Genomic DNA, 21585 nt, shown 5'->3' with positions numbered 1-21585 from the left:
GTAAGGATGACGCCGTGGATCTGATCAATTACTTTCTCCAACGGTGTGTCCGGTCCACGGCCCGCCCTGGTTTTTTAATCAGGTCTGATGAATTATTTTCTCTAACTACAGTCACCACGGTACCATATGGTTTCTCCTATATTTTTCCTCCTGTCCGTCGGTCGAATGACTGGGGTGGGCGGAGCCTAGGAGGGACTATATGGCCAGCTTTGCTGGGACTCTTTGCAATTTCCTGTTGGGGAAGAGATATTCCCACAAGTAAGGATGACGCCGTGGACCGGACACACCGTTGGAGAAAGTAATTTATCAGGTAAGCATAAATTCTGTTTTCTATCTTTGACCCCCAAATCTGTTACACATCTACAACCACCAAAAAATACCCATGCTAAATAGTTTCTAAAATTTTGTCCTGAGTTTAGAAATACCCAATGTTTACATGTTCTTTGATTTTTTTGCAAGTTATAGGGCAATAAATACAAGTAGCACTTTGCTATTTCCAAACCACTTTTTTTTCCCAAAATTAGCGCTAGTTACATTGGGACACTGATATCTGTCAGGAATCCCTGAATATCCCTTGACATGTATATATTTTTCCCACAATATGTATATTCCCCACAATTGTCCCCGCCATGTTAAGTACTGGCAGAAAGTCTGCCAGTACTAAAATAAAAGCTTTGATTTTTTTTGTTTTAAATTTAAGCATATTTACATATGCGTTTGTGTAGGATCCCCCCTTAGCCCCCAACCTCCTGATCTCCCCTCCCCCTCTAACTTATTGGGAGCCATCTTGGGTACTGGCAGCTGTCTGCCAGTACCCAGTTTACAATAAAATATATTATTTTTTTTCTGTAGTGTTGCACTCCTTGAGGAAACCCATTCTGCTCTTAAAGGGACGCTGAATCCAAATTTTTTCTTTTATTATTCAGATAGAGCATGCGATTTTTAAGCAACTTTTTAATTTACTCCTTTTATCAATTTTTCTTTGTTCTTATGCTATCTTTATTTGAAAAAGGCATCTAAGGAGCCAGCCAATTTTTGGTTCAGGACCCTTGACAGCACTTTTATTGGTACTGTCCAATTGGCAAGCACAACCCAGATTGTAAACAAAAATGGTCTGGATTTAAAACTTACATTCTTCCTTTTCAAATAGCAAGATAATGAAGAAAAATTGGTAATAGGAGTAAATTAGAAAGTTGCTTAAAATTGCATGCTCTTTCTGAATCATGCAAGAAAAAAAAATGGGTTCAGTCAGTGTCCCTTTAAGAATACAGCAGTCATTTGGAGCCTATATATGTATGATCCCTTTTTGTCCACCAGCTCTAGACACATTTAGAGTGTCACATAAGTACAACTTTCACTAATTTAACCCTATGGAAGGATTAAACACGCTAAGGAATTTAGTTAAAAAAAAGAGCATTTGTTATAATTTTTACTCTTGACTGTCCCTTTATATGTTCTGTCATACATATGAAGGAGAAGCAATTATACATGCTAAATACTCTTATGAAAACCATTGTTAAACTGTTTGAACTAATTAATGGAGCGATTTAGAAAGTATAAATCTGCACAAAATATATAGCAGTTTAATGTAAAATCATTTTTTTCCCCTATATATTTAACTCTGGGTTTTTAATATTCCATCAGGTTGAATGTCAAGGCATTTATCAGCAATGTGAAAACTGCTCTTGCTGCAACAAACCCTGTAAGTCTGTGTTCTGTTAGGGCTGATGTCAATGCAGTTTGGAGATATCTAAATCTGCTGTGCTTTTGCAGGCAATCAGGACATCTGCCATCACCTTGCTGGGGGTTATGTATCTGTATGTGGGAGCACCACTGCGCATGTTTTTCGAGGAAGAAAAGCCAGCTCTTCTTTCTCAGATTGATGCAGAGTTTGAAAAGGTACTATACCCTTCTACTTCCTGATGTTTTTGCTCTCCTTTTTACTATCCAAGTACGGAACATGTGCAGTCGTATTTGTGTATTTTTATATTGCTTCAGAGCTGGAGAACAGTGAACATTCTCAAACGCTTTTAATTTAAAATGCTTTGTTAGTCAAATGAAAATCTTGCCCCACCTATGGTCTGTCTAAAATTGAGGATGACGACGATCATTACTGGCTTTTACAGATGAAAGGGCAAACACCCCCAGCGCCTACACGTGGGGCCTCAAAGAATGGTCCAGGAGGTGAAGCGTGTGAGGATGGAGAAGAGCAAGAAGAGGAGTCACCGGCTGATGTAATGGATCTTCTGCCAAGGACTGATATCAGGTGTGTGGGTTTCTCTTGTTAAGTGTGTTCAGTCCACGGGTCATCCATTACTTATGGGATATATTCTCCTTCCCAACAGGAAGTTGCAAGAGGATCACCCAAGCAGAGCTGCTATATAGCTCCTCCCCTCACATGTCATATCCAGTCATTCTCTTGCAACCCTCAACAAAGGAGGTCGCGAGAGGAGTTGGAGTTTTACTAACTATTCTTCAATCAAAAGTTTGTTATTTTAAATGGCACCGGAGTGTGCTGTTTTTCTATCTCAGGCAGTATTTGGAAGACGAATCTGCCTGCGTTTTTTATGATCTTAGCAGACGTAACAAAGATCCACTGGCTGTTCTCGACATTCTGAGGAGTGGGGTAACTTCAGATAATGAGAATAGCATGCGGGGTCCCCCGCAAATGAGGTATGTGCAGTATAATATTTTCTGGGAATGGAATTGACAAAGAAAACACTGCTGTTACCCGTATGATGTAAGTACAGCCTTAAATGCAGTAGTAGCGACTGGTATCAGGCTGATAAATGTATGCGCAGTTGAGTTATTTTCTAGGGACTAGAATTTGACTGAGAAAATACTGTTAATACTGAAATAATGCTTAAGCCTTTATCTGCAGTAGAAGCGACTGGTAGCAGGCTTAGTGATAACTTTGCATGACATTGAAAAAGTTTGTTTTTAAAACGTTTACTGGCATGTTATTCGTTTTGTGAGGTACTTTGGTGATCTTTTTGGGCATGATTTTTTTCCACATGGCTAACGTATTTTTCTGCATAGAAACAGTTATATCAGGTCTCCCACTGTTGTAATATGAGTGGGAGGGGCCTTTTTTAGCGCCTTGTTGCGCAGTTAAAATTCTAGCACAGTCTTCCTGCTTCTTCCTCCTTGATCCAGGACGTCTCTAGAGAGCTCAGGGGTCTGCAAAATTCGTTTTTGAGGGAGGTAATCAGTCACAGCAGACCTGTGACAGTGTGTTTGACTGTGATAAAAGCGTTAAATCTTAATTTGATATCCGTTTTTGGGTATTGAGGGGTTAATCATCCTTTTGCTAATGGGTGCAATCCTCTGCTAATTAATACATTTACTGTTAAAAATTGTTGACTATAACTGAATTAGTTCATTGTTATTCAACTGTGTTTTTGAAAAGCGCTGCAGCGTTTTTTATATTGCTTGTAAACTTATTGAAAGCGATTTCCAAGCTTGCTAGCTTCATTGCTAGTCTGTTTAAACATGTCTGATACAGAGGAATCTGCTTGTTCATTATGTTTAAAAGCCGATGTGGAGCCCAATAGAAATATGTGTACCAATTGTATTGATATTACTTTAAATAAAAGTCAGTCTTTACCGATAAAAAAATTATCACCAGACAACGAGGGGGAAGTTATGCCGTCTAACTCTCCTCACGTGTCAGTACCTTCGTCTCCCGCTCGGGAGGTGCGTAAGATTGAGGCGCCAAGTACATCTAGGCCCTTACAAATCACTTTACATGATATGGCTAATGTTATGAAAGAAGTATTATACAATATGCCCGAGTTAAGAGGCAAGCGCGATAGCTCTGGGTTAAGGACAGAGCGTGCCGATGACACGAGAGCCATGTCGGATACTGCGTCACAATTTGCAGAACATGAGGACGGAGAGCTTCATTCTGTGGGTGACGGTTCTAATTCGGGGAGACTGGATTCAGAAATCTCAAATTTTAAATTTAAGCTTGAGAACCTCCGCGTGTTGCTAGGGGAGCTGTTAGCGGCTCTGAATGATTGTGACACGGTGGCAATCCCAGAGAAATTATGTAGGCTGGATAAATACTATGCGGTACCGGTGTGTACTGACGTTTTTCCTATACCAAAAAGGCTTACAGAGATTATTAGCAAGGAGTGGGATAGACCCGGTGTGCCTTTTTCCCCTCCTCCGATATTTAGAAAAATGTTCCCTATAGACACCACCACACGAGACTTATGGCAGACGGTCCCTAAGGTGGAGGGAGCAGTTTCTACTTTAGCCAAGCGTACCACTATCCCGGTGGAGGATAGCTGTGCTTTCTCAGATCCAATGGATAAAAAATTAGAGGGTTACCTTAAGAAAATGTTTGTTCAACAAGGTTTTATATTACAGCCTCTTGCATGCATTGCGCCTGTCACTGCTGCAGCGGCATTCTGGTTTGAGTCTCTGGAAGAGGCGATTCGCACAGCACCATTGGATGAGACTTTGAGCAAGCTTAGAACGCTTAAGCTGGCTAATGCGTTTGTTTCGGATGCCGTAGTGCATTTAACCAAACTTACGGCTAAGAATTCCGGATTCGCCATACATGCGCGCAGAGCGCTATGGCTTAAATCCTGGTCAGCAGATGTAACTTCTAAGTCTAAACTATTGAACATTCCTTTCAAAGGGCAGACCTTATTCGGGCCCGGCTTGAAGGAAATTATTGCTGACATTACTGGAGGTAAGGGCCACACCCTTCCTCAGGACAGGGCCAAATCAAAGGCCAAACAGTCTAATTTTCGTGCCTTTCGTAATTTCAAGGCAGGAGCAGCATCAGCTTCCTCCGCTCCAAAACAGGAAGGAACTACTGCTCGTTACAGACAGGGTTGGAAAGGCAACCAGTCATGGAACAAGGGCAAGCAGGCCAGAAAGCCTACTCCCGCCCCTAAGACAGCATGAAGACAGGGCCCCCCTTCCGGAGACCGATCTAGTGGGGGGCAGACTTTCTCTCTTCGCCCAGGCTTGGGCAAGAGATGTACAGGATCCCTGGACGTTGGAGATTATATCTCAGGGATACCTTCTGGATTTCAAAACTTCTCCTCCACAAGGGAGGTTTCATCTGTCAAGGTTATCAACAAACCTAGTAAAGAAAGAGGCATTTCTACAATGTGTACAAGACCTCTTAGAAATGGGAGTGATCCATCCAGTTTCGCGAATGGAACAAGGGCAAGGGTTTTACTCAAATCTGTTTGTGGTTCCCAAAAAAGAGGGAACCTTCAGACCAATCTTAGACTTAAAAAATCTTAAACAAATTCCTAAGGGTTCCATCGTTCAAAATGGAAACCATTCGGACCATCCTACCCATGATCCAAGAGGGTCAGTATATGACCACAGTGGACTTAAAGGATGCCTACCTTCACATACCGATTCACAAACATCATTATCGGTACCTAAGGTTTGCCTTTCTAGACAGGCATTACCAGTTTGTAGCTCTTCCCTTCGGGTTAGCTACGGCCCCGAGAATTTTTACAAAGGTTCTGGGCTCACTTCTGGCGGTACTAAGACCACGAGGCATAGCGGTGGCTCCGTACCTAGACGACATTCTGATACAAGCGTCAAGTTTTCAAAATGCAAAGTCTCATACAGAGATAGTTCTAGCATTTCTGAGGTCGCATGGGTGGAAAGTGAACGTGGAAAAGAGTTCTCTGTTACCACTCACAAGGGTTCCTTTTCTAGGGACTCTTATAGATTCTGTAGAGATGAAGATTTACCTGACGGAGTCCAGGTTATCAAAGATTCTCAATGCTTGCCGTGTACTTCACTCCATTCCAAGCCCATCAGTAGCTCAGTGCATGGAAGTAATCGGCTTAATGGTCGCGGCAATGGACATAGTGCCATTTGCGCGCCTGCATCTCAGACCACTGCAACTATGCATGCTAAGTCAGTGGAACGGGGATTACTCAGATCTGTCCCCTTTGCTAAATCTGGACCAGGAGACCAGAGATTCTCTTCTCTGGTGGTTGTCACGGGTTCATCTGTCCGAAGGAATGACCTTTCGCAGACCAGATTGGACGATTGTAACAACAGATGCCAGCCTACTAGGCTGGGGAGCAGTCTGGAACTCCCTGAAGGCTCAGGGATCGTGGACTCAGGAGGAGAAACTCCTCCCAATAAACATTCTAGAATTAAGAGCAATATTCAATGCTCTTCTAGCTTGGCCTCAGTTAGCAACACTGAGGTTCATCAGATTTCAGTCGGACAACATCACGACTGTGGCTTACATCAATCATCAAGGGGGAACCAGGAGTTCCCTAGCGATGGTGGAAGTCTCGAAGATAATTCGCTGGGCAGAGTCTCACTCTTGCCACCTGTCAGCAATCTACATCCCAGGCGTGGAGAACCGGGAGTCGGATTTTCTAAGTCGCCAGACTTTTCATCCGGGGGAGTGGGAACTTTACCCGGAGGTATTTGCTCAACTGATTCGTCGTTGGGGCAAAGCGGATCTGGATCTCATGGCATCTCGCCAGAACGCCAAGCTTCCTTGTTATGGATCCAGGTCCAGGGACCCGGGAGCGGTGCTGGTAGATGCACTAGCAGCCCCTTGGGTTTTCAACATAGCTTATGTGTTTCCACCTTTTCCGTTGCTACCTCGACTGATTGCCAGGATCAAACAGGAGAGAGCATCGGTGATTCTGATAGCGCCTGCGTGGCCACGCAGGACCTGGTATGCAGACCTAGTGGACATGTCGTCCTGTCCACCATGGTCTCTACCCCTGAGGCAGGACCTTCTAATTCAGGGTCCTTTCAACCATCCAAACCTAATTTCTCTGAGGCTGACTGCTTGGAAATTGAACGCTTGATTCTATCAAAGCATGGGTTTTCGGATTCGGTTATTGATACATTAATACAGGCTCGGAAACCTGTTACCAGAAAAATTTACCATAAGATATGGCGTAAATATTTATATTGGTGTGAATCAAAGAGTTACTCATGGAGTAAGGTTAGGATTCCTAGGATATTGTCCTTTCTACAAGAGGGTTTAGAAAAGGGCTTATCCGCTAGTTCACTAAAGGGACAGATTTCTGCTCTGTCTATTCTTTTTCACAAGCGTCTGGCAGAGAATCCAGACGTCCAGGCCTTTTGTCAGGCTTTGGCTAGAATTAAGCCTGTGTTTAAAACTGTTGCTCCTCCTTGGAGCTTAAACTTGGTTCTTAAAGTTCTTCAGGGTGTTCCGTTTGAACCCCTTCATTCCATTGATATTAAACTTTTATCTTGGAAAGTTCTGTTTTTGATGGCTATTTCCTCGGCTCTGAGAGTCTCTGAGTTATCTGCCTTACATTGTGATTCCCCTTATCTGATCTTTCATTCAGACAAGGTAGTCCTGCCTACTAAACCTGGGTTTTTACCTAAGGTTGTTTCTAACAGGAATATCAATCAAGAGATTGTTGTTCTATCATTATGTCCTGTTCCTTCTTTGAAGAAGGAACGTCTTTTACATAATCTAGACGTGGTCCGTGCCCTGAAGTTCTACTTACAGGCAACTAAAGATTTTCGACAAACTTCTTCTGTCGTTTACTCTGGACAGAGGAGAGGTCAAAAGGCTTCGGCTACCTCTCTCTTTTTGGCTTCGTAGCATAATACGTTTAGCCTATGAGACTGCTGGGCCGCAGCCTCCTGAACGAATTACAGCTCATTCCACTAGAGCTGTGGCTTCCACTTGGGCCTTTAAGAATGAGGCCTCTGTTGAACAGATTTGCAAGGCTGCAACTTGGTCTTCACTTCATACTTTTTCCAAATTTTACAAATTTGATACTTTTGCTTCTTCGGAAGCTGTTTTTGGGAGAAAGGTTCTACAGGCAGTGGTTCCTTCTGTTTAAAGTCCCTGCCTTGTCCCTCCCATCATCCGTGTACTTTAGCTTTGGTATTGGTATCCCATAAGTAATGGATGACCCGTGGACTGAACACACTTAACAAGAGAAAACATAATTTATGCTTACCTAATAAATTTATTTCTCTTGTAGTGTGTTCAGTCCACAGCCCGCCCTGTCTTTTTTTTGAGGCAGGTTCTAAATTTTAAATTATAACTCCAGTCACCACTGCACCCTATATTTTCTCCTTTCTCGTCTTGTTTCGGTCGTATGACTGGATATGACATGTGAGGGGAGGAGCTATATAGCAGCTCTGCTTGGGTGATCCTCTTGCAACTTCCTGTTGGGAAGGAGAATATATCCCATAAGTAATGGATGACCCGTGGACTGAACACACTACAAGATAAATAAATTTATCAGGTAAGCATAAATTATGTTTTTTGTTTATCATCACACTTTAGTGCATAACAAACACTAACAAGTGTCCTGTCATTGCAGTGATAAAATTGGTTCTGACTTGGTTGCAAAGATAAGTGATAAAAATTGGAAGATACGGAAGGAGGGTCTTGATGAAGTTACAACCATTCTTAATGAGGCAAAATTTATTCTGCCAAACATTGGAGAGCTTCAAAGTGCACTGAAAGGCCGGCTCAATGACTCAAACAAGATCCTGGTATGTTGATGATAACCATTTAACACATTTGGTCTTCTATCCTTTAAAGAGATCTCTGTATACAGTATATGTCTGGCATTTGGTCTTTTATTTACTGTCTTATTTATTATACTGTTTACCTGGAGATGCCGCTTTCTTCGCAGTGGGACTGGAGTTTTAAGTAGCCCTGTCAGCCTCTCAGTGAGAGCCTGGGCGAAAGTTAGTCAGGAGATGCAGAGAGAGAGTCTTTCTGCAAAACCATCCCGACTCATATTAACAGCTCCATAAGCAATCAGCGTTGACGAGTTTCGCTGCCTGCTTTCTTCACTCAAGTCCATGTCAGGAGCGAGGCTACTAACCTGTCACACTTGAAGAGCCGTGTTCCTGTTTCACGGCGTAGATTCTGGTAAGATAGTTTAATTTTTTATTAATAATAACACAGAAGACAGGCTCCCAGTGTGGCGCCTTTTTATCTTTCAAAAAAATAATAATTTAAACAGTCTCTTCCTCAAAACAGAAAAAAAGACTTTTAAATACCTTGGCGCTGCAGATTGCGGCTAAAACTAATAATAAGTGGATATACTCTGTTACAAGTCAAGATGCACAAAGTAAATACTTGGCCTCAGAGTTGGATACAATAATAAAAATGTTTATTTAATACAATATATTTAAAAGCTGATCAGCAAGTGAAAAAGTAAAAAGATGTAACAAATATTTGCAACAAATGTTTGCACAAGAAATTACAGCACAAATTAACTGAAGTGAGTAAAAACTAAAAACTAAATACACGCAAGAAAAAACTAAAAATACCTATCAAAATAAACAATAAACAAACTGAATAAACTAAATAAGTGTAGCATCAGATAAATAAATAAATAACGAAGCAAAATAAAATAAATAAATGATTAGTAAAAAGTGAGGACAAATTGAGCCCTGTGATGAGTCCAGACGGTGGAATTCACAATGGAGATAGTCGACGTCCACAGCTGAAGTGAGGTTTGGCAGAGTGGCGCTGGAACGAGAAATTGATCCAGATAAAACAGAAGCAGACAACCAAAATTAAGGTGTTCACTTTTACTTACACCATGTCTTGGTTTCTGCAGTGGCGATTAAATCCTTTGAGTGAGCTGCAGCGGAGCCAGGTGAGCCTTGAAAGCGGTAAATATTTTCCTTTTCTCCAACATTGGTGTGTCCGGTCCACGGCGTCATCCTTACTTGTGGGAATATCTCTTCCCCAACAGGAAATGGCAAAGAGTCCCAGCAAAGCTGGCCATATAGTCTCTCCTAGGCTCCGCCCACCCCAGTCATTCTCTTTGCCGTTGCACAGGCAACATCTCCACGGAGATGGTTAAGAGTATGTGGTGTTTAGTTGTAGTTTTTTATTCTACTATCAAGAGTTTGTTATTTTAAAATAGTGCTGGTATGTACTATTTACTCTGAAACAGAAAAGAGATGAAGATTTCTGTTTGTGAGAGGAAGATGATTTTAGCAGACAGTAACTAAAATCGATTGCTGTTTCCACATAGGACTGTTGAGATGAAGTAACTTCAGTTGGGGGAAACAGCAGACTTTTCTGCTTAAGGTATGACTAGCCATATTTCTAACAAGACCATGTAATGCTGGAAGGCTGTCATTTCCCCTCATGGGGACCGGTAAGCCATTTTCTTAATCTCAAACAGAATAAAGGGCTTAATATGGGCTTTAAAACTGGTAGACACTTTTATGGGCTAAATCGATTGCTTTATTTGGACATTTTATACATGTTTATGCTGATAATTCACACTTATAAACTTGGGGAACGTTTTTTAACGTCAGGCACTATGTTAGACACCTTTTCCAGTCAGGAAGGGCCTTCCCAGTTGTAGGCTGAGCCTCATTTTCGCGCCATTACTGCGCAGTTGTTTTTGAGTGTAAGACATGCAGATGCATGTGTGAGGACCTGAGAGTAGTTGGAAAAGTTCCTAGAAGGCGTCATTTGGTATCGTATTCCCCTCTGGGCTTGGTAAAGTCACAGCAAAGGCTGTAGCTGGGACTGTATAGGGGTTAAATCTGTAACCGGCTCCGGTTTCGTTATTTTAAGGGTTAAAGCTCTGTAGAACTGGGAAGCGGATTATCTGAGTCGTCAGACATTCCATCCGGGGGAGTGGGAACTCCACCCGGAGATTTTTGTCCAGTTGACTCAATTATGGGGCATTCCAGACATGGATCTGATGGCGTCTCGTCAGAACTTCAAGGTTCCTTGCTACGGGTCCAGATCCAGGGATCCCAAGGCGACTCTAGTGGATGCACTAGTAGCGCCTTGGACCTTCAACCTAGCTTATGTGTTCCCACCGTTTCCTCTCATTCCCAGGCTGGTAGCCAGGATCAAACAGGAGAGGGTCTCGGTGATCTTGATAGCTCCTGCGTGGCCACGCAGGACTTGGTATGCAGACCTGGTGAATATGTCATCGGTTCCACCATGGAAGCTACCTTTGAGACAGGACCTTCTTGTTCAGGGTCCATTCGAACATCCAAATCTGGTCTCCCTCCAGCTGACGGCTTGGAGATTGAACGCTTGATTCTATCAAAGCGTGGGTTTTCAGATTCGGTGATTGATACTCTGGTTCAGGCCAGAAAACCGGTAACTAGAAAGATTTACCATAAAATATGGAAAAGATATATCTGCTGGTGTGAATCCAAGGGATTCCCTTGGAATAAGGTAAAAATTCCTAAGATTCTTTCCTTTCTGCAAGAAGGTTTGGATAAAGGATTATCTGCGAGTTCTCTAAAGGGACAGATTTCTGCTTTATCTGTCTTACTACACAAACGATTGGCAGCTATGCCAGATGTTCAAGCATTTGTTCAGGCTCTGGTTAGGATCAAGCCTGTTTACAGACCTTTGACTCCTCCCTGGAGTTTAAATCTAGTTCTTTCAGTTCTTCAAGGGGTTCCGTTTGAACCTCTACATTCCATAGATATTAAGTTGTTATCTTGGAAAGTTTTGTTTTTGGTTGCTATTTCTTCTGCTAGAAGAGTTTCAGAGTTATCTGCTCTGCAGTGTTCTCCGACCCTATCTGGTGTTCCATGCAGATAAGGTGGTTTTGCGTACTAAGCCTGGTTTCCTTCCAATTGTTGTTTCTAACAAAAATATTAACCAGGAGATAGTTGTACCTTCTTTGTGTCCGAATCCAGTTTCAAAGAAGGAACGTTTGTTACACAATTTGGACGTAGTCCGTGCTCTAAAATTCTATTTAGAAGCTACAAAAGATTTCAGACAAACATCTTCTTTGTTTGTCGTCTATTCTGGTAAAAGGAGAGGTCAAAAAGCAACTTCTACCTCTTTCCTTTTGGCTTAAAAGCATCATCCGATTGGCTTACGAGACGGCCGGACGGCAGCCTCCTGAAAGAATCACAGCTCACTCCACTAGGGCTGTGGCTTCCACATGGGCCTTCAAGAACGAGGCTTCTGTTGATCAGATATGTAAGGCAGCGACTTGGTCTTCACTGCACACTTTTGCCAAATTTTACAAATTTGATACTTTTGCTTCTTCGGAGGCTATTTTTGGGAGAGAGGTTTTGCAAGCCGTGGTGCCTTCCGTTTAGGTAACCTGATTTGCTCCCTCCCTTCATCCGTGTCCTAAAGCTTTGGTATTGGTTCCCACAAGTAAGGATGACGCCGTGGACCTGATAAATTACTTTCTCCAACGGTGTGTCCGGTCCACGGCCCGCCCTGGTTTTTTAATCGGGTCTGATGAATTATTTTCTCTAACTACAGTCACCACGGTACCATATGGTTTCTCCTATATTTTTCCTCCTGTCCGTCGGTCGAATGACTGGGGTGGGTGGAGCCTAGGAGGGACTATATGGCCAGCTTTGCTGGGACTCTTTGCCATTTCCTGTTGGGGAAGAGATATTCCCACAAGTAAGGATGACGCCGTGGACCGGACACACCGTTGGAGAAAGTAGTTTATCAGATAAGCATAAATTCTGTTTTTTGTTATCCCGCTCAGGTTTGGAACAAACACAGATGCCGGTCTGTGAAAGCGGTGCAGCGTCACTTGTGTGGTGGGAGGAGCAACGCGTTTCAGCCCGATCAGGGCCTTTGTCAAGCCTTTTTATCTTTACAGAATCAAGGGTTAATATTACAGGAAGGGGGATTATTGAACAGGGGGGTTTATAAATATTTGTGTCATTGCTGCAAGATAAGGCAATGTGTGGAACTTTCAGGTTACTTGAAGCTTTGCACGGCCATTTTTTGGCGCGTTTTTCCCTAGTGCAGGGGCGTTCCTGCTGGGCATTCCATGTGACTGGGTGTAGCTATCTAACCTTCCTGTCGATTTGTGGCGCATGAGACGTAGCGGTTTCTGTAGTCTGGGTCCTAGGAGGTGGTGAGTGCCCCGGCCATTGGTGGTATAAAGGTGCCTTTTTAATAAATAAAGTTAGTCTAACCAAACGCGCAAGCGATGGAGGACTGACGCGTTGGAGGGCTCTCCTTCCTTAAAGTCTCATTCTGTTCCACTTGCTTCGATAAAGTTAAACATGTAAATGGATGTCTAGTACTACTGAGCCGTCCACCTCTGAGCGTTCTTCGTCCCGGGAGGTGCTATCCCTACATTCATCTTCGATTGCACATGCAGTGCCCCGGGGTCCAACCGTTACTCCTTCGGGAGAGATTCATTGGCCGTCGGACTTTGAGGACCAACTGGAATCGGCGGTTTCGAAAGTGATCCATGCCTTACCACTTTCTGTTATGCGCAAGCATAGGGTTTATCATAGCGGCCTGGCCCGGGGGTTTGTCCTCGCCGATGGAAGATCCAGAGGCTCTATATGATGACGAGGCCCACTCAGACTCTTCGGAGGAGACCCCTTCTGGGTCGGAGTCCATGTCATCTAAACCTCCGGCGGCGGAGGAGCCTGGTTATAGGTTTAGGATGGAAAAGTTGTGCTTTCTGCTATGGCAGATGCTTGCTACTCTGAAGGTTCTGGAACCTAAGATACCAGAGGAACCTGCGATTCCTAAGCTTGACAAGGTATAAGAGGACAGGGTAGAACCTCAGTCTTTCCCGGTTCCCGTTAAAATGGCTAATATTAAGAACGAATGGGAGCGATTAGGTTCTTCCTTTTCCCCTTACTGTTTCCTGTTCCGGACTCTCAACTTGAGATGTGGGGAACCATCCCTAAGGTAGATGGGGCTATCTCTACACTCGCAAAGCAGACGACTATTCCCCTCGAAGATAGTTCGTCGTTTAAAGAGCCCATGGATAAAAAACTGGAAAACATTTTGAGAAAGATGTTTCAGCACACTGGGCTTTGTTTTTCAGCCTGAAGCAGCCGTTGCGGTGGTCGCTGGAGCTGCAACATATTGGTGTGAATCCCTGTGTTAAATGGTCGAGGGGGAGACATCCATCAACAAGATAAGGAGAAAATTATGGCGCTGACGATCGCCAATGCTTTCATCTGTGATGCCAATATGCAAATTATTCGCCTGAATGCTAAGGTGTCAAGTTTTTCTGTTTTAACGTGCAGGGCTCTGTGGCTAAAATCTTGGTCTGCGGACATGACCTCTAGGGCGAGGCTGTTGTCCCTGCCTTTTCAAGGAAAGATCCTGTTTGGTCCAGGATTGGATGTGATTATATCCACGGTTACGGGAGGCAAGGGAGCTTTCCTAACGCAGAATAAAGCGGCTAAGCCTAAAGGATCTACTTTTCATCCCTTTTGTGTGAACAAGGCCCAGTGCCAGCAACCCGCCACAAAAGCGGACCAGTCCAAAGGATCTTGGAAGCCGGCTCAATCTTCGAATAAGTCTAATCAGAGCAAGAAGCCCGCTGAGACGAAATTGGCATGAAGGGGCGGCCCCCGTTCGGTCTCCAGATCACGTAGGGGGCAGATTATCTCTATTCTCAGACGCATGGTTGCAGGACGTTCAGGACCCTTGGGATCTAGAAGTGGTCTCCCAGGGTTACAGGATAGGGTTCAGATCCCATCCGCTCGAGGGCAGATGCCTCCTGTCTTCAAGACCAGAGAAGAGAGGCCTTTCTAGAGTGTGAGAGAGATCTCGCCTCTCTTGGGGTTATCGTACCATTACCCCTAGCAGAAAGGGGTCTAGGGTACTATTCCCATCTTTTTGTGGTCCCAAAGATGGAGGGCACGTTCCACCTGATTCTGGACCTAAAGTGTTTAAACAAGTTTCTGAGTGTTCCATCGTTCAAAATGGAAACAATCAGATCACAGGTCTCAATGTGTTTTGTTGATTTCTGTTTATCCTAAAAGAAATAGACAGACTTTGCTTAGCATATTTAGAAACTCAACTGCAGATTTAGAATTTCCATTAAAAGTTAGTTGATACGTCTGAGGGATCCGGTGGAGGAGGAGCTAAGTGCAAGCACCTGAGCTCTGCTCTCCAGCCCTTCAGCTCGTGGCGGGGAGAATCCCGCGCCTTAACCCACAAAGGAGGCTGTGCAACGGATAGAAAAAGTCAGCATCACCGGATCCAAGGACAGTGGAACTCCATCCCATTGTCTGAGTAATTAGACACCCAAGCAAAGACATCCCTGACCGGAACAGAGTGGCTAAGAGCCACTGGGACTTACCCTCATAAAACCAAGAGCAATTGTTCCCCCGGCCAGCATTGGTGCGGGGCTGCAAGTATCCTGAGACTCGGGACTTACCCTTCCCTCTCCTCATTTCCGCCGCACCAACTGACCTTACCCCGCTGAGGACAAAACAACGCACCGGCAAAGGATCCCAGCAGTGCACATCGCAGCATCGGGAACGTCATCGGCCCGCGGCGGTCGCTTCCCCCTCCCCCACCGGTGCTGCGTGGGAGGTGGTGAGAGCGAGCCGGGCTTTGCAGGGTTTGGAGGGGCAATACCCAGAACCGATCTCGCCACTGTGAGAGACCCCTCCGGATTTCTATCCCTCCTCTCCCACTGTTGCTGTGCGAGAGGAGGTGAGGCTATTGGAGGAGTGTGACTCCTGGATAAAGAAAAAGATTCCGTGCTGCTGCACTGTGGGCTAAGGCACACTCGAAAAAAGAACCATCACACATGCTTCAAGCGGGCGGCGTGAGAGAGGGGGTAAGTTAACAAACTTTTCCTTGCACTGAAACTCTTGGTTAGACTGCTACTATAGAAAGTGTTTATGGTGGAGTATAAGCGAGAGGGTGCTGACACATAAAAAGTGGAGTATGAAAAACGGGGCTTAAAGAAACTAAATGTATGGGTGTATAAATCGGCCACCTTCACAAAAGGACATATAATTTACTCCCCAAAAAGAAGTGTATGGTAGGCTTAGCTGCGCCCCCCAACAGCAGAGGAGGAGGAGAGAGGGAGAGGATAAGGAAAGAAAGGAGGCGCAGTTAGAAAAGAAGAAAATAAGATAAAATCACAGGCTTTGTAGCATTACTATATGCTGATTATCATCCTCAGAGACGTTTGTCTTCTTTTCTCCCCCCGTGGTGTTGTAAGGCATCTATAGTTGTATGGCAAATTGTTTCAAACCTCCTTTGGCTGCCTGAAAACGGATGCATGACTCAATCTCTGACTGGCTTTATTGCAAACACCAGAAAGTTTACTCATTGGTGTTAAGGATTGAAACCCTAAAACACAGACTCCTGAATGATGTTCTAAGTCGACTAGATGTGATAAGCCTATCTGATTGTTATTACTTGTATTTACATCTATGCACAATGTCATAAAACGCACTGAAAGTAGAAAAATTGCTGGTTCTAGGAAACTAGTTAAGCTTGGTGCTTGGTATCCACATAGCAGTTTTAATCAAACGAAATAATTTATCTTGTCTGGGTCTAGAGCACAGGGCACTGGAATAGGCTTTATACAATTCATAACCATTACTTATTGTCACTTCTATGAAAAATAACTTATTGTTCTAAACTTAAGCTACTAAGAACTTGGTTTGCCAATAGCTTTTTACATGTGGTAATAGCTGCAAGAGGGAAAGTTGTCACTTTAGTAACTTGATATACATACTACCCTGATTATTGTGTACAAACTCAAAAGAAAGGAAAAGGAGGGGGAAGGAAGGAGGAAGGGAAGGGGGGGAAAAGGAGAAGGAAAAAGAAAACCTTGGGTAGAGGTAAAGGTACACAATAGATCTATTGGTTTTTTTATGGCTAAGCAGGGGAAGATTCAGATGGAGTAATCTTCAGGAAGATAAAACTTATTTAACATACTCCCCACGTACCTTTAAAAACTTGAGTAATAAAATAAGTCTTGTAGATCAAGACCTAACATTGGTTTTATTGTGACACACCAAATAATGCCTATGTCTAGACGATTATAGAAATTGTTGTGTAAACCTCTACTCAGTTATCATTTAGATAAGGGTGTAATTGATTTCTCCCACCCCGGTTGGGACAGGAGGTAGGCTAGGGAATACATCAAGAGAGGAACAGACAGATTAAACCACTGAGTATAGAGGTAGTGCACATCCTCTAACTGAAAAGTCAACACAAAGGGAACTTAAGCTTAAAAATAGTTCTAAGGCTATAGTGCTTGTAAACATCTGTGTCCTTGACGCTCAGAAATCGGGCACAATAAGTACGTGTCTAGATTGGGGTTCAAATACTGAGGGTCCTCACCTTAATCAGCCTATAGCTGTAATTCACTATATTGTATCTCACAGTCGTCACAGATCAGGCAACACTAACGAAAGGCACGTGACTAACTTTTTCTTGTCACCTTTTCCCATTTTTCCCACGTCACTCCCCCCCGCACCCTCACTTCCCTCCCCCTCCTTTACTCCTTTTTCTCCAACATAGGTGTGTCCGGTCCACGGCGTCATCCTTACTTGTGGGATATTCTCTTCCCCAACAGGAAATGGCAAAGAGCCCAGCAAAGCTGGTCACATGATCCCTCCTAGGCTCCGCCTACCCCAGTCATTCTCTTTGCCGTTGTACAGGCAACATCTCCACGGAGATGGCTTAGAGTTTTTTTTTAGTGTTTAACTGTAGTTTTTATTATTCAATCAAGAGTTTGTTATTTTAAAATAGTGCTGGTATGTACTATTTACTCTGAAACAGAAAAGAGATGAAGATTTCTGTTTGTATGAGGAAAATGATTTTAGCAACCGTTACTAAAATCCATGGCTGTTCCACACAGGACTGTTGAGAGGAATTAACTTCAGTTGGGGGAACAGTGAGCAGTCTTTTGCTGCTTGAGGTATGACACATTCTAACAAGACGATGTAATGCTGGAAGCTGTCATTTTCCCTATGGGATCCGGTAAGCCATTTTTATTCAGACAGTAAATAAGGGCTTCACAAGGGCTTATTAAGACTGTAGACATTTTCTGGGCTAAATCGATTCATATATTACACATATTTAACCTTGAGGAATCATTTAATCTGGGTATTTTTGTTAAATAATATCGGCAGGCACTGTTTTAGACACCTTATTCTCTAGGGGCTTTCCCTAATCATAGGCAGAGCCTCATTTTCGCGCCGGTATTGCGCACTTGTTTTTGAGCAGCATGACATGCAGTCGCATGTGTGAGGAGCTCTGATACATAGAAAAGACTTTCTGAAGGCGTCATTTGGTATCGTATTCCCCTTTGGGCTTGGTTGGGTCTCAGCAAAGCAGATACCAGGGACTGTAAAGGGGTTAAAGTTAAAAACGGCTCCGGTTCCGTTATTTTAAGGGTTAAAGCTTCCAAATTTGGTGTGCAATACTTTTAAGGCTTTAAGACACTGTGGTGAAATTTTGGTGAATTTTGAACAATTCCTTCATACTTTTTCGCAATTGCAGTAATAAAGTGTGTTCAGTTTAAAATTTAAAGTGACAGTAACGGTTTTATTTTAAAACGTTTTTTGTACTTTGTTATCAAGTTTATGCCTGTTTAACATGTCTGAACTACCAGATAGACTGTGTTCTGAATGTGGGGAAGCCAAGGTTCCTTCTCATTTAAATAAATGTGATTTATGTGACACTGAAAATGATGCCCAAGATGATTCCTCAAGTGAGGGGAGTAAGCATGGTACTGCATCATTCCCTCCTTCGTCTACACGAGTCTTGCCCACTCAGGAGGCCCCTAGTACATCTAGCGCGCCAATACTCCTTACTATGCAACAATTAACGGCTGTAATGGATAATTCTATCAAAAACATTTTAGCCAAAATGCCCACTTATCAACGTAAGCGCGACTGCTCTGTTTTAGATACTGAAGAGCATGAGGACGCTGATGATAATGGTTCTGAAATGCCCCTACACCAGTCTGAGGGGGCCAGGGAGGTTTTGTCTGAGGGAGAAATTTCAGATTCAGGGAAAATTTCTCAACAAGCTGAACCCGATGTGATTACATTTAAATTTAAGTTGGAACATCTCCGCGCTCTGCTTAAGGAGGTATTATCCACTCTGGATGATTGTGAGAATTTGATCATCCCAGAGAAACTATGTAAAATGGACAAGTTCCTAGAGGTCCCGGGGCTCCCAGAAGCTTTTCCTATACCCAAGCGGGTGGCGGACATTGTAAATAAAGAATGGGAAAGGCCCGGTATACCTTTCGTCCCTCCCCCCATATTTAAAAAATTGTTTCCTATGGTCGACCCTAGAAAGGACTTATGGCAGACTGTCCCCAAGGTCGAGGGAGCGGTTTCTACTTTAAACAAACGCACCACTATACCCATAGAAGATAGTTGTGCTTTCAAAGATCCTATGGATAAAAAATTAGAAGGTTTGCTTAAAAAGATGTTTGTTCAGCAAGGTTACCTTCTACAACCAATTTCATGCATTGTCCCTGTCACTACAGCCGCGTGTTTCTGGTTCGATGAGCTAGTAAAGGCGATCGATAGTGATTCTCCTCCTTATGAGGAGATTATGGACAGAATCCGTGCTCTCAAATTGGCTAATTCTTTCACCCTAGACGCCACTTTGCAATTGGCTAGGTTAGCGGCGAAGAATTCTGGGTTTGCTATTGTGGCGCGTAGAGCGCTTTGGTTGAAATCTTGGTCAGCGGATGCGTCTTCCAAGAACAAACTCCTTAACATTCCTTTCAAGGGGAAAACGCTGTTTGGCCCTGACTTGAAAGAGATTATCTCTGATATCACTGGGGGTAAGGGCCACGCCCTTCCTCAGGATAGGTCTTTCAAGGCCAAAAATAAACCTAATTTTCGTCCCTTTCGTAGAAACGGACCAGCCCCAAGTGCTACGTCCTCTAAGCAAGAGGGTAATACTTCTCAAGCCAAGCCAGCCTGGAGACCAATGCAAGGCTGGAACAAGGGAAAGCAGGCCAAGAAACCTGCCACTGCTACCAAGACAGCATGAAATGTTGGCCCCCGATCCGGGTCCGGATCTGGTGGGGGGCAGACTCTCTCTCTTCGCTCAGGCTTGGGCAAGAGATGTTCTGGATCCTTGGGCACTAGAAATAGTCTCCCAGGGTTATCTTCTGGAATTCAAGGGGCTTCCCCCAAGGGGGAGGTTCCACAGGTCTCAATTGTCTTCAGACCACATAAAGAGACAGGCATTCTTACATTGTGTAGAAGACCTGTTAAAAATGGGAGTGATTCATCCTGTTCCATTAGGAGAACAAGGGATGGGGTTCTACTCCAATCTGTTCATAGTTCCCAAAAAAGAGGGAACGTTCAGACCAATCTTAGATCTCAAGATCTTAAACAAGTTTCTCAAGGTTCCATCGTTCAAAATGGAAACCATTCGAACAATTCTTCCTTCCATCCAGGAAGGTCAATTCATGACCACGGTGGATTTAAAGGATGCGTATCTACATATTCCTATCCACAAGGAACATCATCGGTTCCTAAGGTTCGCATTCCTGGACAAGCATTACCAGTTCGTGGCGCTTCCTTTCGGATTAGCCACTGCTCCAAGGATTTTCACAAAGGTACTAGGGTCCCTTCTAGCGGTGCTAAGACCAAGGGGCATTGCAGTAGTACCTTACTTGGACGACATTCTGATTCAAGCGTCGTCCCTTCCTCAAGCAAAGGCTCACACGGACATAGTCCTGGCCTTTCTCAGATCTCACGGATGGAAAGTGAACGTGGAAAAGAGTTCTCTATCTCCGTCGACAAGGGTTCCCTTCTTGGGAACAATAATAGACTCCTTAGAAATGAGGATTTTTCTGACAGAGGCCAGAAAAACAAAACTTCTAAACTCTTGTCAAACACTTCATTCCGTTCCTCTTCCTTCCATAGCGCAGTGCATGGAAGTAATAGGTTTGATGGTAGCGGCAATGGACATAGTTCCTTTTGCGCGCATTCATCTAAGACCATTACAACTGTGCATGCTCAGTCAGTGGAATGGGGACTATACAGACTTGTCTCCGAAGATACAAGTAAATCAGAGGACCAGAGACTCACTCCGTTGGTGGCTGTCCCTGGACAACCTGTCACAAGGGATGACCTTCCGCAGACCAGAGTGGGTCATTGTCACGACCGACGCCAGTCTGATGGGCTGGGGCGCGGTCTGGGGATCCCTGAAAGCTCAGGGTCTTTGGTCTCGGGAAGAATCTCTTCTACCGATAAATATTCTGGAACTGAGAGCGATATTCAATGCTCTCAAGGCTTGGCCTCAGCTAGCAAAGGCCAAGTTCATACGGTTTCAATCAGACAACATGACGACTGTTGCGTACATCAACCATCAGGGGGGAACAAGGAGTTCCCTGGCGATGGAAGAAGTGACCAAAATCATTCAATGGGCGGAGACTCACTCCTGCCACCTGTCTGCAATCCACATCCCAGGAGTGGAAAATTGGGAAGCGGATTTTCTGAGTCGTCAGACATTACATCCGGGGGAGTGGGAACTCCATCCGGAAATCTTTGCCCAAATTACTCAACTGTGGGGCATTCCAGACATGGATCTGATGGCCTCTCGGCAGAACTTCAAGGTTCCTTGCTACGGGTCCAGATCCAGGGATCCCAAGGCGACTCTAGTAGATGCACTAGTAGCACCTTGGACCTTCAAACTAGCTTATGTATTCCCGCCGTTTCCTCTCATCCCCAGGCTGATAGCCAGGATCAATCAGGAGAGGGCGTCGGTGATCTTGATAGCTCCTGCGTGGCCACGCAGGACTTGGTATGCAGATCTGGTGAATATGTCATCGGCTCCACCATGGAAGCTACCTTTGAGACGAGACCTTCTTGTTCAAGGTCCGTTCG

General features: G+C 44.0%; 1 protein-coding gene across 1 annotated transcript in view; it reads left to right on the top strand.

Annotated features, from left to right (window-relative positions):
• Positions 1-21585, top strand: part of LOC128636274 (cytoskeleton-associated protein 5-A) — an 825907-nt gene that overhangs the window by 445384 nt on the left and 358938 nt on the right. The window contains exons 14-17 of the mRNA XM_053689308.1: positions 1645-1702; positions 1774-1899; positions 2127-2266; positions 8328-8502. Coding sequence (XP_053545283.1) covers positions 1645-1702; positions 1774-1899; positions 2127-2266; positions 8328-8502 — 499 coding nt within the window. The remainder of the gene's footprint in view (positions 1-1644; positions 1703-1773; positions 1900-2126; positions 2267-8327; positions 8503-21585) is intronic.

Source organism: Bombina bombina, chromosome 7 (assembly GCF_027579735.1).
Source record: "Bombina bombina isolate aBomBom1 chromosome 7, aBomBom1.pri, whole genome shotgun sequence".
Taxonomy (NCBI): Eukaryota; Metazoa; Chordata; class Amphibia; order Anura; family Bombinatoridae; genus Bombina; species Bombina bombina.
The sequence above is the reverse complement of the archived record's forward strand: the minus strand, read 5'-3'. Positions and strand labels throughout refer to the sequence as shown.